The 14686-nt window shown below is 44.2% G+C and overlaps 1 protein-coding gene across 1 annotated transcript in view; it reads right to left on the bottom strand.

Annotated features, from left to right (window-relative positions):
* Positions 1 to 14686, bottom strand: part of SFMBT2 (Scm like with four mbt domains 2) — a 109371-nt gene that overhangs the window by 16972 nt on the left and 77713 nt on the right. Inside the window, exons 11-14 of the mRNA XM_054399632.1 lie at positions 9294 to 9407; positions 7945 to 7987; positions 6662 to 6732; positions 5339 to 5478 (exon numbers count right to left, since the gene is read on the bottom strand). Of these exons, the coding sequence (XP_054255607.1) occupies positions 5339 to 5478; positions 6662 to 6732; positions 7945 to 7987; positions 9294 to 9407 (368 nt within the window). The remainder of the gene's footprint in view (positions 1 to 5338; positions 5479 to 6661; positions 6733 to 7944; positions 7988 to 9293; positions 9408 to 14686) is intronic.

Here is a 14686-nt window from a genome sequence, read left to right on the forward strand (position 1 = left end):
TGCGGAAGGAATGCGGAAGGAATGCGGAAGGCAGGAATGCGGAAGGCATGCGGAAGGCATGCGGAAGGCAGGCAGGCAGGCAGGCAGGCAGGCAGGCAGGCAGGAAGGAAGGCAGGAAGGAAGGCAGGAAGGCAGGCAGGAAGGCAGGAAGGAAGGCAGGAAGGAAGGCAGGAAGGAAGGCAGGAAGGAAGGCAGGAAGGAAGGCAGGAAGGAAGGCAGGCAGGAAGGAAGGCAGGCAGGAAGGCAGGCAGGCAGGAAGGCAGGAAGGAAGGCAGGAAGGAAGGCAGGAAGGAAGGCAGGAAGGAAGGCAGGAAGGAAGGCAGGCAGGAAGGCAGGCAGGAAGGCAGGCAGGAAGGCAGGAAGGCAGGAAGGCAGGCAGGAAGGCAGGAAGGCAGGAAGGCAGGAAGGCAGGAAGGCAGGAAGGCAGGAAGGCAGGAAGGAAGGCAGGAAGGAAGGCAGGAAGGAAGGCAGGAAGGAAGGCAGGAAGGAAGGCAGGAAGGAAGGCAGGAAGGAAGGCAGGAAGGAAGGCAGGAAGGAAGGCAGGAAGGAAGGAAGGAAGGAAGGCAGGAAGGAAGGAAGGAAGGAAGGAAGGAAGGAAGGAAGGAAGGAAGGAAGGAAGGAAGGAAGGAAGGAAGGAAGGAAGGAAGGAAGGAAGGAAGGAAGGAAGGAAGGAAGGAAGGAAGGAAGGAAGGAAGGAAGGAAGGAAGGAAGGAAGGAAGGAAGGAAGGAAGGAAGGAAGGAAGGAAGGAAAGAAGGAAGGAAAGAAGGAAGGAAGGAAGGAAGGAAGGAAGGAAGGAAGGAAGGAAGGAAGGAATCAAGTTGCAGAGTGCAACAATAGCCTTCCTTCACAACTGCTGGCTCATTTTTCCTATTTTCATCAGTTGGATAGTCACATTACTGTCCAGTCCATTTTCTTTTTTAAATAGAGAAAGAGCAAGGTGTCTTAAAAATAGTAGTAAGCAATGAAGCTAATTAATATTTCCCTAAGATACAATGCATTATAGATCATCTGAAATCTCAAAGACACCTCATTTTGTTTTACACTGTTGCTATGGTAAGTTGTTGGCATAGATTGAAGAAATGTTCAGAAGCAGTTTTCAGATATCCTGAACCAAGAACTAAATTTGAAGCTGGCAATGTGTTTATTTTAATTTAACTTCAAGTTAGAATTTGTTACATATCTTAGCTACTACGCAGTCACTATTTGTCAGCCCAGATGCAGTTGTTGGATGGCAATAGCTGATGTTGCATTTGGCTCCAAGTTTCAACTTCCTTTTCAAACAACTATCTCAGGAGTGAGATAAGCTTTTGTGGCAGTTTAGGCTGGGTGCCCCCTGCCACTGCTACATGAGATACACCTCTGGTGTCCTGGGTGCTCACCCAATAGGAGTGGACACAGGAAACGACGTATTTCCACCCATAAGTCCTGCACCCTATAAGGCCATCTGCAGAGTCATTCTCTTCCTCTTTCTTCCCTCTCTGCTCCCCTGGGAGATGTCCTCTCTTATTGGGTAATGCCAGGGGAGTATCCAAGGCCTCTTAGGCCTGTCTAGGCCTAATGCCAGGAGGAGAATGGAGGGGGGTGGGGCAGTCTCAGACCTGGCCAGCCTGAGACTTGCCTAGCAGCAGGAGGGGGAAGAAAGAGCCCTGGGGGGTTTGGGTTTACCCTCAGGTGGGAAGAAGGGAAGGATTGGGAAGCCTTTGGGAATTCTGTGAGGGGTTCTGTAGGCTTTGGGATACTCTTTGTCACTATGCTTTGTAGTTTGTAGTTCTCTGTAGCTTCACCAATTGCTTTTCCATTTAAACTTTCCATCACTCTCCAATCCGTTTGTGTGAGTCTCATTCTTTTGTCCCTTTCGGGGCAAGAGACGATCTGTCTGGCCCCAAACCAGAACAGCTTTGCAGATGATGTTAAATGACAGGCATTGCCATCTTGGTTGCCTCTTGAGATGAAAGAAACCACAATAAACCACTGATCCCAACAGAAACTTGTGCTGGCACCAGAAATAATGGAACAGTTAGGCTTTAAAAATATTTCTGGCACTAGATAGTACAAGAGTTACTTGTCACTCACCTGTGGATACAAGGATACATGCACACACACAGAGAACTAAAGTCAGTATTTTTGACCATTCTACCAAGTAAGTTGCAATTGCTCTAAAGTTTTGGCTGGGAAATCTTGCTCAAGGGCTGTCATTCAGGAAAGTACCTTAGCAGCTTCCTCCCTGCAGAGCTCACAACCATTGAATCCAACACTAGGAAAAAGCAACTAGGCAGAAATCAGTGGGATGCAGTGAGAATGCAGACCTTGGCAGAGATGTTCTGTTGGAAGAGAAGAGCTGCACAAAAGCAAACCTGCTTCTCTCCTGACGTCCTGTTCTGCTTCTCTCCTGATGTCTGGGGTAAGAACAGCCCACTCTACTCAAATGGAAGAAGATGCTCCTACTCCACACTACAAGGGTATCTCCTAACCTGGTTTAATCCAGAAGCAAGCAGTACTGATCCATAGTCATCTCACTATTACCATGCAGGTAAGTAGCACCAGTCAGTTTGGGGCAGAATCTAGGATGATGCTCACTGGTGCAGTGATGGAGGTAAGGAAGGGCAAAAGAGGGTTGAAGAGCATTGTGAACTACAGTTGTGCTCCATTTTTTGATATAACTCTGACACTTCAGTGTGGAGAAGGCAGAGAATGGGGAGCTACTCCCTCAGCACCTATCCAGGAGCAAGGTCTCACATCACCTGGTGCTAGTGGTGAAAGGACATCTGTTTTATTCTTTCTTTAGGCAGCCTAGGTCAGGAATGAGACAGGAGTTGGTTGTTCAACCATTTTTAGTCTGGAGTTTCCATCAGTGTCAAACACAGCATCTCCATTATGGAGACTGCTGCCCGCTGTGGACGGGCTGGCAACCAGGACGGATTCTAAACTAGAGCGCCTCTAAAACCAGTGAGTTATGGCTGGAGACCAGGGTGATTAAAAAAACTTCTCACCAGACTGCTACTGACTCTGCTCTTCCTTCATAGCTGCAGTTTTGAGTTCTCTTTTCCACCTTCCGCTGTTGCCAGAGTAAATCCCATGTATAATTTATCTATTCCAGACAAGTTATGCTGATGCATAATTTACAATAGCCTGCAATTTTCTTATATAGTGAAAGATATCATTATAATACATTTGCATTCTCGGGGCCACAGCACCAGCAGGTGTAAAGCAAGAAAAAGGCATCAAGATCAGCACTGAGACTGGGTTTGGAGAGACAGAGACCCTTGTGAGCTCTTCAGCTATTGAAAGCCTTGGTCATGGGCTTTAGGAGATATGTTCTGCACTGTTCTCACCACTCAGCTCTACAGTCCTTTTGGGTGCTCTGGCAGCTATCACAGAACTTTATCTCAATATAGGGATGTCTACTTTGTCACTTCTTGCTTCAACTGTGTGCTGGGTACCCTTATCCTCCCCCTTGCCCACAGTTCTAAGAGTTGCTGACATCTCTCATTTCGTCAGCAGCTGATAGGAACCAAGTTAATCTCTCCTACAGCAACACCCTGAATGGTTTCTCTTCACCCTTTCCAGAATTTGAACCTGGTCCTTGTAGCCAGACTGAGCTTGAATTTATCTGCAAAATAACACTGAGCAATACTGGGCCACTGTCCCTGTTCTGCTCCTTGGGAAGTCATTCATGTTTCCAAAAGCAAGATGCTCAGGTCTCACTGACACTGCTACTTTCTCCCTCAGCAAGCAGTTCTGAAAGGAGGCAAAACAAGAGAAAATAGGCTTTCTGTAGGAAACTTGTGTTGGTTTCCACAGTTGGTAAGTGTCCCCATTCTTGAGGGATTAGGAGAAGCTGGTGTTACATCTATGCAACAAAACCCTAAGACACTGGAGGACAACCTGGCAGAAGCTTTGCGCTGCTTATGTTTTCAAAATCCAGATTCCAGGAGGAAAGGAGGAAGAACCATTAGCATAAGTACTGACTGTGCATGCCTCATGTTTCCCCCATGTTGCTTTTTCATTGCCTGTTTTTCAAGCAGCAGCAGATTGCTAACACTCCCCAGCAGCAAGCTGCCATGGACTTGCTTTCAAATTTGGCATCTCTCAGTTTCTGCTCTGCAGTCACTTTATCCTGCTTTCTGCTGAAGGTTATTTTTGACTTGATTCTTTGAGACCCAAGTGCTCCACCTGCATAACCAGCTGGATTAGTGGGAGCTCCTCATGGCCCAGCTTTCACCCATGTTAAATAAACATCAGTGCTGTTGTATGAAGAAGGTAATGAGGAAGTGAATGGGGACACAAGAGTCACTCTACAGCACTGTACAGAGGTGTTTTCAAAAGTGATAGATGACTTGGGAGGAATCTCATCTTTCAGTGCTCCTGTTAAGGGCTGGAATTCACCTCATTTCAGACAACTGCAAATATCCTGAGCTGGGCACTGAGGATCTCTTAAAGACATCAGATAAATGGGCACTAATAAGTTCTCTTGTTTTTTCACAAGAGCTCAGATATGTCCCTGCATCCACATCAAGCGGGGTTTACCTAGGTACACACCTGAAAGCTGGAAGATCTGGATTTCTAGAAGACACATGACAAACTGCAATGGTGTACAAGGCATCAGTGATAGTTTATCCAATGGTACCATCTCTGTCCTTTGAGAGAGGCAGTCACTTTGCCTTTCATTTGTATATGGACAGTAATCTTTGTGGAAAATATTTATGAATTTTTTCAGACAAGCTAGCTTTTCTCTGAGGTCAACAGCAAGCTCTCAGCAGTGGATTTGGCCCTAAGCAAGCTCTGATTAATTCAGGATAAAGTGAATAGATGATGGTGCTCTGCCATGCCTGCTGTATGAGATCAACCCATCCACATTCAGCAAGAGCTGGGCACACCACAGCTTCCACTCAGCACATCACACTTCTTGGCTTTCTGTTCTAGTCACTTTGGATCTTGATGGTTCAGGCCTCATCTGACCATGGCCTGACCATACAAAGGTGTGACCCACGCTGTCTGCTGGCTCAACAGCAGTGTAGGTGCTGAGAAATATGTAGATGGAAACAACACAGAGATCCTTTTTGGGGCTAATTCCAGTCAGAACATAAATGCTCTTCACCGTTAGATGAAACTTGCTCCCAACCAACAGGACTCCTCATGTCTCAAAAATGTCCCCTCTCCCATGAAAACCCACAATGTATATACCTGCCCTATCTTCCCAGCTTCCAACTTCGACTTAGGGAAACCACTACAGAGCTCCAGGTGCTTTATAGGTGCATTATTTTCAAATTCTGAGCCTGGCAGCCCATGGCCCATGCTTTCCCCTGAAATGCCCCCAAAAGATAGCTTGAGCCATACCTCTTTGAGGACCAGCACGCACTTGCCAGGCCCGACAGACTGAGGTAGCTCTGCTATTCTGCCTTTGTTTAAATATGGACCTGAGAAGCAGCGGTGGTTGATGTAGAGCTGGGGGCAGCAGTATCTCCCATTGATGGTGCCTGCAAGGAGAAAGTAGCATTGATGTGCTTGTAGCACTTTAGTACAATAAATCAAGGGCCCTTCTTCTTCCTCGTAGACATTAGGAGGAGAAGAATAAAGGAGGCATCAGAAGTCTTCCTTGAGGTAGAAGGTAGAGAAGGCTTTGCTATTTGAATCTGTCTGACACAGGAAAAGCAAGTGCTTTTAATAGCAGCTGATTTGGCTGCAACATTCTACCAAAAGGAGAACCGGGGAAGGATTTCATTCATAACGTGACCCGAGGCTCTTTCGTAACTCACATCACAGATGGAGGTGAGCAACTCAGTTGCAACTTGCCAGAAAGGGAATGTATTAGCTGCCTCTCACAGATACAGAATCAGCTCAGGGAGAAAACGGAGGCAGAGAGCTCTACAAACCCCATTTCAGCCACTGTCCAATCCTGGGCACTGTGGTGCCATTCCCGTGACCCCACATGGGTCTACAGAGCTGTTGTCTTTGCCTAGGCAAATTACTCTGGACTTCTTCATAGCCCATGGAGAGAAGTGGCTACTTCTGGATGTGGTTAATGTGCCATCCAAGTGGTTATCCACTTTTTGGTTATCATACCCCCCAACAGCTCTTTTCTCCCCATTTGATTGCCATAGAGCCCTGGGATGCTGGCTCGGATGTCGATGTGTGTCTTGCAGCCTGCTGAAATAAAGTGAATTAACTTCTGCATTTCCTGCTGTGTCTGTGCAATTAACTGGATGAATATTGCACTCTCAGACCCTCCCACCACTGCTAAAGGGAAGAAAACTTTGCCTTTAGCAGAAGTAGCAGCCATGCCACACAGCCCTGATGCCAGCAGAGGGACTCATTAAGTCCTGGTGCAAGCAATTTCATTGGTGACAATTAAAAAGTTGCATTCATCTCCACAAAGGCTTCATTAACATGGCCCTAGCATCCTCAGCTGGAATGGGTAAGCTACAGGGGAACTCTGATAATCTCAGCAAGACATGGTGTTCCCATGCAGAGGACCAGATCCTCACACGATGAACATCAGAGACTCCCCATGCTCTTGGTGAGTCTACATCACCTCACTCACCTCACAGATGTGGTCCCATCTCCCCACCCATACGACACACTCCCTTTTTGGGGTCACATTCATCCATACATGCCACAGGTCCTTGAAACAAAAATGCTGCTGGTGCCAAGCAGCCTTACCTGTTGTGTCTGGCTGAGGAACTGGGCAGAGGTCATGAGGTATTTTCTCAACAGGCACTGTGGATGGTAACCTGTAAACAGAAAAGTCAATGTATTTAATAGCGTCAGACCAGACAAAGGGGCAGAACCAGCCTTCAGGCTGCACCATGAGATATACCAACAACTACCTGGACCAACGAATGGAGATACCTGAAATGCAATCCCACTTCCACACAGTTTTTCATAGCCCCGGGCAAGTATATCAAAGAAAGAGGAGCCAGATTCACTCCTCAAAAAATACACTCTAGGTTGTGAGCTTTAGCCCTTCAGGCTGCAGATATTCATATTCAAGTCCTTAAATTCTAGCTTCTAGAATTAGGGTTAGGTAGGGAAACGGCCTGTTGGTACATGTCTGTCTTACATAAGCATCCCTTACTGACCACCAGACACTGGCTACACTGTCCCATCTAGTAAAATATTTCTACTTCAAAGACTCTTTTATATGTTCACAAACATTTTAAATTTAAAGGACACCCCTTGGCAACTCTGCTGCAGTATCTGGACAGTAGTTACCGAAGTCATTCAGGTGCTGCGTATCATTTCTCCTGGAAGACCAGACCCATCTCACCAAAAATATCGTAGAATAACACAATCACTCAGGCTGGAAAAGACCTCTAAGATCATTAGCACCACCACGACCATTAAACCATATCCCCATGTTTACACATTTATTGAACACCTCCAGGATTGTGACTCCACCATCTCCCTGGGCAGCCTGTTCCAATGCTTGACCACTCTTTCAGTAAAGAATTTTTTCCTAATATCCAAACTAAACATCCCTAGGTGAAACTTGACCTCATTGCCTCTCATCTATCATTAGTTACTTGGGAGAAGAAACTAACCCCCACCTCACTACAACCTCATTTCAGTTTGCTGTAGAGAGCAATGAGGTCTCTCCTCAGCCTCCTCTTCTACAAACTAAACAAATGCAATTCCCTCAGCCTCAAGCTGAGGCCCTTCACCAGCTTTGTTGCCCTTCTCTGGTGTTCCAGCACTTCAATGTCTTTCTTGTAGTAAGCTGAACACAGTACTCAAGGTGTGCCTTCACCAGTGCTGGGTACAGAGGCACTTCCCTACTCCTGCTGGCCACACTAATACAATCCAAGATGCTGTAGACCTTGGCCACCTGAGCACACTGCTGGTTCATGTTCAGCTGGCTGTTAAACAGCATCCCCAAGTGCTTTTCTGATGGGCAGCACCTTAAAGAACACCTTAAACAATCATCTCTAACAACAGAAACTTACTGTTTTTCTGGTTGCACTACTGCAATCCTTCTCTTCCTTCGCACTGTAAAAACGAAGCAAGGAAGAAAATAAAATAGTGGTTTACTCTTCTGTCTTATAAAATATGCCCATAACACATAAAAATGTGGTATAAATGCACTGACTATAAAAAGACTCCTAACACAATGAAATGGTGTTTAATTACTATCGCCATCTTTTTGTGGTGTTTTTTAAGTAAGTCACTACATCATTAAAACCTACTTTAAAAATGTAATAATGCATTTACTCTTTCCTCTGGAATGCTAATATCGTATTTTATGGGATCAGGATAAAAAAGAATTAGGAAAAAAAACACAAATATTTTTCTCCATACAGCAACACATATGGATAAGATTACATTTTACAAGCACGATTACCTCCAGCATAATTTATCCCTAGCTATAAATTGTGATAAAGCTGCATAATGTTGCCATAGCAGTAGTCTCCCAAATTAGGCCCTGGCTGCCTGGTTTTAACTTAAGCATATTTAACTCTTCAAAAGGGGTGACATGTTTTAAAATTTGCCTTTCAGATGTTAATTAATATAAGCAGAGAGGTTAATTTTTAATCTGCTGGCTTGAGATGGGGTTAGATAGTTTCTGCTAGGAACAGGAGACCAATACCAAGCCACCAAATACTCACGAACTGCCTTTGAATGCAAATGGAAAGGAGAAAAATTGGTCTTCATATGCAGTAGAGGCAGGAGAAGACACTACCAGTTTAATCATGCTGGGAAAGATTTAAATTAAACACTAAGGAAATCTCCGAGCTGGTCAGAGCAGTGAAATAATGGGATAGACACCCCGAGAAGGGGCAGAAACTCCATCCCAGGAGACCTGCAAACATTTCTCAATTTAGACAAGCAGATCCTGGTTTCAGAGGGAGTACCTGGATGGCCTGATTGTGTTCACTCTACCCTCGATTTTATATTGTTTTTTTTTTTTCCAGTCTGAGGTCCAGCATCCATAATTCACTCAGGTGCCTGAGAACTTTGCTCAGGAAACAAAACCTGGTATCACTCTAATGATCCCACAGCAAACTCACAACCTGTGCTGTGCAATCCCAAACCACGCAGCAGCCTTTCCCAGCACTAACAATCCAATTTTTAGAGGAACTGATCACACAGAAAAGTACAAATTGCATAATGCCAATGCTGCAGAGTCTGGTCACTGATCAGGCTTATTACTATTCATTACACTACACTTACAGCCTGGTTACCAGTCTGCTAGTTAGGTTGGTAGTATCGATAACTGAATTACAGACATAAGATAAATTCCCTGATAAATCTGTTGATGTAATATTTGTGCTGCTTGAGGTTTCCATGTACTTACAAACAGCTTTGTGTGGTGGAGTTAGGTTATAAGAATTCGCTTCACACCAGCCAACAGGGAAAATGTCCATAGACTCTACATCAACTATGTACTCTGGAGAAGGCATCTGTAAACCTATAAACACAAATTTATAATGTAATTTAGACATGGGAATACCAAGCTCAGAGTCATTCAGGCATTCATCACGATCCAAGGGAAGCAAATGATGGAACACGTAAAAATAAATCTGTTTCCCTGCATAAAAATCAGGCATCATTTCATCTTCAGTTTTGCACAGACAGCAATGATAAGGCTGTTGCATTTACCATGCAATGTTACTCCAAAAAAAATCCCCATTAAGAGCACATTAAGGGTGAGCAGTGAAGCAGCCAAAAGCCAGTATGGTTAAACATGCATGACTTTCCCTGAACAAGACAGCCTGACTGACCCTTTCGTTTTTTGTAGAGTCACACAAGCAAACTAACAGAAAGCCAACACTTACAGGTAAAAGCACACATGGACTGTAACAGAATGGTAGCTAACCTGATAGGTCTCTATGCCACAATGCCCTCCTGAAGCTTTGTCATGTAGTTCTGCCCTTAAGTCACTGTTTTTAAGACCTCTTCTGTCTAGAGGTGCCATGAATTCGTCTAAGGATCCTCATTACAGCATAACCAGAACACTCAATAAGGGAATCATAATATCATAGAATAACAAATTGGAAGGGATCTTAAGGATCATGTTTCAACCTTTCTTGGGAAAACCATAGTCTAGACAAGATGGCCCAGCACTCTCTCCAGTTGAATTTTTAAAGTCTCCGATATTGGGGAATCTACCACTTCCCTGGGGAGATTATTCCAATGGCTTGTTGTCTTTTTGAAAAACTTTCCTCTTGTGTCTAATCAGAACCTCCCAGGAGTAACTTGTACCCATTATTCTTTGTCTTTTCCATGTGACTCCTCATAAAAACGCAGTCTCCATTTTCTTTGTAGCCACGCTTTGAATACTGGAACATGGGCGCGAAGGTCTTCCCCAAGACTTCTTTTCTCTAAGCTGAATAAATCTAGGTCTCAGCCTTTCCTCATACAGCAGTGTCCCAGGCCTTGGATCACCTTTGTGACCCTTGTCTGGACCCTCTCCAGCCTGTCTACGTTTCTTTTGTATAGTGGGGACCAAAACTGAACTTGGTATTCCAGGTGTGTCCCGACAAGCGCTGAGTAGAATGGGATAATGACTTCTTTATCTCTGCTGGTGATGCCTTTGTTGATGCAACTGAATATCCTGTTGGCTTTCTTTGCTGCAACAGGAGACTATTCACTCATACTGAGCATAGTACTGTCCACCAGGACCCCTTCCACAGAGCTACTCTTCAGCCAGGTAATTTCTAGCCTGTGCTGCATTCCTGGATTGTTTTTCCAGGTGCAAGACCTTACACTTGTCTTTGCTGAACTATACAGCCTTAGTAAGGCAGCACAAAAACCCCAAGTGAGAGAGATGCACTAAGATCTCTGGAATAACAATGACTCCAAAACTCCCAATGAAAATCTCTCCTTAAAGCAAATCTCTTCCAGTTTGGTCATTATGTCTCCTTGAGAAGAAACTCTCCTGTCTTGTTTTACGTGGATCACACTGAAAGCCTATTACAGCAAACAGAAATACTCCCGCTGGCTATGAGTTCATGTGAAAACAATTCTGAGTCCTGAGTCAAGACACCATTTAATTACTCCAAGTCCATCTGCCCTGGGCCAGCCTGGCCAGGAACTTCATCCCCCTCTGCCATTTCTAACCTAGGACATAGCTCCAGCATCAGCATGAGATGATTGCCTAATAAAAGAGACCAAAAGAAGCAGCAGCTTCCCTTGCAGCATCCTCACCTTTGCTTCTGTTACAGCATCTTTGCCTCTGACTTAATGCAGCAGCATTTGACTGTTCACAGCTAGATGACTACAGGGAACTTCCCCCTAATGAATGCTCATCAAGGGCTTGCAGTGTAATTGAAACAGTAATTGAACTCTGTGATGGAAATGGCACTGAGGCTGAGATGCAGCATTTGGATCAATCTTGTCTCCTGTAATAAACTTGCTGCACTTTCAGAGTGTGTGGCTGTATGAAAGAAAACCCAGGAAAATAGGTGCTGGTGCTCACACTGCTGGAGGAAATCATTACAAAAATGAAATCATGATGTCTGCATAGATTTATGGAGGTCTTCACAGTATTTCCCTGGGCCCTGCATTGTGTTCATACATTGATACATTGAAGATACAGTCTCTGTTTCACTGGGACATGGGGAAGAGAAGAGGATGGGATGAAGGCACATGATACAGGACAAAACCTGCTCATATCAGCAGCTGAGCCTCAGTGCAAGGCTTCAGCAGCTGGCATTCCCTGCAAAACCATGTCCTTCCATGGGAAAATATCAAGAGGTCACTGCTCAATTTGAACCTGATGAAAGATGCACTCTCCAGTGGTGAAAACATGTTCACCTAACACCACAAATCCAGCCAAGTGCCTGATGTTTTCGCTGAATTGCTGAAATCAGCAGCAAGACATGCATGAAGTGGACAAGTCATGGATCAAACCCCAACAGAGCAAGAGATCAACACAGTTCCCACTGAATATTCAGCAGGACTGGAAAAATCCATTATTTTCATTACTGTAACTGTTCTACAGTGTTATTCTGACCAAATAAACAGATGAAATGTACTTCCCTACTTGCAAAAAGTAATAGATGTGACATAAAAATTTTGCAGCTGCAGCCACCCTGACGAGCAAGGAAGCACCATAATGTCTGTTATTCCTCTTGGAAGACAGATTCACAACTACTCTGTCCTCTGAGGCACAATTCCTCTCTCTGGCAATTGATATTCCTATCTTCCACTTCAGACATCTTACTGCTTCGTTTGGCCCTTGCTCATGTAAGTGGAAAACAGCTTGTTTGAGACTCATTAGTTTCATTTGCTGCACTTTATGTTGCCATCTTGTCAGACTAAGAAATGTCCGTGAGTCTCGAGAGGTTAAATGGAAAAGGAATTGTAAATTCATAGAATGTGTGGGTTAGAAGGGATCTTTCAAGGTCACCCAGTTCAACATCCCATCTTCAACTAGATCACATTGTTCAGAGTCCTGTTTAGCCTATCCTGAAGATTTCCAGGGATGGGGCTTCTACCACCTCGCTGAGCAATCTGGGCTAGTGTTTCATCACCCTCACCATAAAATATTTTTTCCTAGTACCTCATCTAAATCTACCCTCTTTCAGTTTAAAACCATCACCGTGCTAAAGTCTGTCCCCACTTTTCTTACAGGCCCCCTTTAAATACAGAAATGCCGCAATAACGTCTCTCGGAGCCTTCTCTTCTCCAGGCTGAACTACCCCAACCTGTTCATCCTATTCTCATAGAAGAGATGTTTCAGTATTCTGACATCTGAAAGTGATTAAGGAACTGGAACATCTGTCTTATAACGAAAGTCTGAGATACCTGGCTGTTTAGTCTGGAAATAAAAGCAGACTGAGAGGGGATCTTATCAATGTTTACAACTATCTGAAGAGTGGGTACCAAGAAGAAGGGGCTAGTCTCTTCAGTGGTACCCTTCAGTGATAGGACAAGGCACAACTATTATGACAGAAAAACAGAAGTTCCACCTCAACATGAAGAAAAACTTCTTTACAGTAAGGGTGGCAGAGGCCTGGAACAGGCTGCCTGGAGAGGTTGTGAAGTCTCCTTCTATAGACGCTTTTAAGACTCATCTGGATGCATTCCTATGGGACCTGCCCTACATGAATCTGCTTTAGCAGGGGGATTGGACTCAATGATCTCTGGAAGTCCCTTGCAACCCCTATCATTCTATGATTTTATAACCATTTTTGTGGCTGAAAGAAAAGAACAGGGAGATTGGAAGCAGTGTGAGGAAAACTGCCATCTGCTGATATAAAGCTTATAGGATGAGCAGAATAGAGCAGCAGCTCTAGAATACTCTCAAAGGGAAAATTGTGGAAAACCTCCCTGGAAAAGTGATTAGCAAAAGGGTTTTCCTCACATTCCTGAGCTGTACAGAGTGTGTACATTATTGCTTGCATAAATTCACACCAGAAAGCTTCAGCTTTAAAATCTAAAATGAACCAGTAAAAATTAACAATGCAGATGATGAGTAATAAAGTAGCAGAAAATGATGGGATGTGCACAGCATTGGATCAGCCCTATGCTTCTTCTCCACCACGGGGGAACTATACTGCTGCTCATTAAATGCTCGCCCTGAAGTTTACAGAGTTTTGCTACTGTACAAAGTGTGATTTATTAAGCAATGTTCCCTCATGTCTAACTCAACGCTGCTTAACTACCGCATCCTGGTTTATGGCTGCAGTTTGGGCCGTCAAGACAGCGCAACTGGGAGGGCAACAATGAAAGCTTCAGACGTGCCCATGACAAATGGTGGGACCTGAGGTCTTCAGCGATGGGCTCCCATGGTAGTTGGGGAGTCTTGCTGCTAAGAGAATATAAATAATCAGTTAGAAACAATAGTGTATTAATGGAGTCAAAAAACCCATGCCACAGTTCAAGCCACATTTATTTTACAACTCTGCAAGCAGGGTTTTGTGCTGTTTTTAATGCCTAGTTTTAGTGTAACACTGTGCATACTGTAGTTCAACAGCAGCAAGGATTTCTTTTTATTTTTTTGCAGTCTTTTGCATCTTCTCTTTTTACTACAGATCATTCTATTCCTGGCATTGAAATATAAACCAAGCGTAAAGAACATTTATGTCAGAACTCAAAACACAGGGAGATGCACACAGGGTTTTTTATTGTAAGTTGTAAAAATATCCTTTAAGAAAGTAAAGGAATAAAAGGGAGAAAGGGTTGAGGAAAGGGAGGAGGGTGGGAGTGTGTAGCCCTCTCCTTGCCTCTGTCCAGGGTTTTGGAGGAATAGTTGATTTAAAGACCTAAGAAACAGAACTTCCTATTGACTACAATGGGTAAGAGTTTGGTGAACACTGAATCCTTTTGACAGTATTACAGCCTAGAGGGGGAAAAAAAAAAAAAGGATTCTCAAACTCCATAAAATCTGCATATTAAAGTGAAGGGACATGGCCACTGAAGAAGGGAAGTTGCCATAATGGGCCAGTTTCCTTGACTAGGCGGCTGTAAAATTGAGAACAGCCTTAGTGGGAACTGAATTTCAAACAAGCATTGACTCCAGCTGTCATAAAAACATTTGCTCCCTGTCCACAACAGGCTGAAGACGAGCTTTAGCTACCACAAATCAGAAAGCAAATAGTCATCTCAGGTGAAGAAAAAAAAAAAAAAACACAAAACCAAAAGTCACCATTGCATGCAGTTCTACCAAAAGCAAAGATGCAATGTTGCACCTGCTCTGTACACTAGAGCTAACCACAGAAGAGACAAACTGCCTTATGCATC

The sequence above is a fragment of the Indicator indicator genome, chromosome 3 (genome assembly GCF_027791375.1).
Source record: "Indicator indicator isolate 239-I01 chromosome 3, UM_Iind_1.1, whole genome shotgun sequence".
Lineage (NCBI taxonomy): Eukaryota > Metazoa > Chordata > Aves > Piciformes > Indicatoridae > Indicator > Indicator indicator.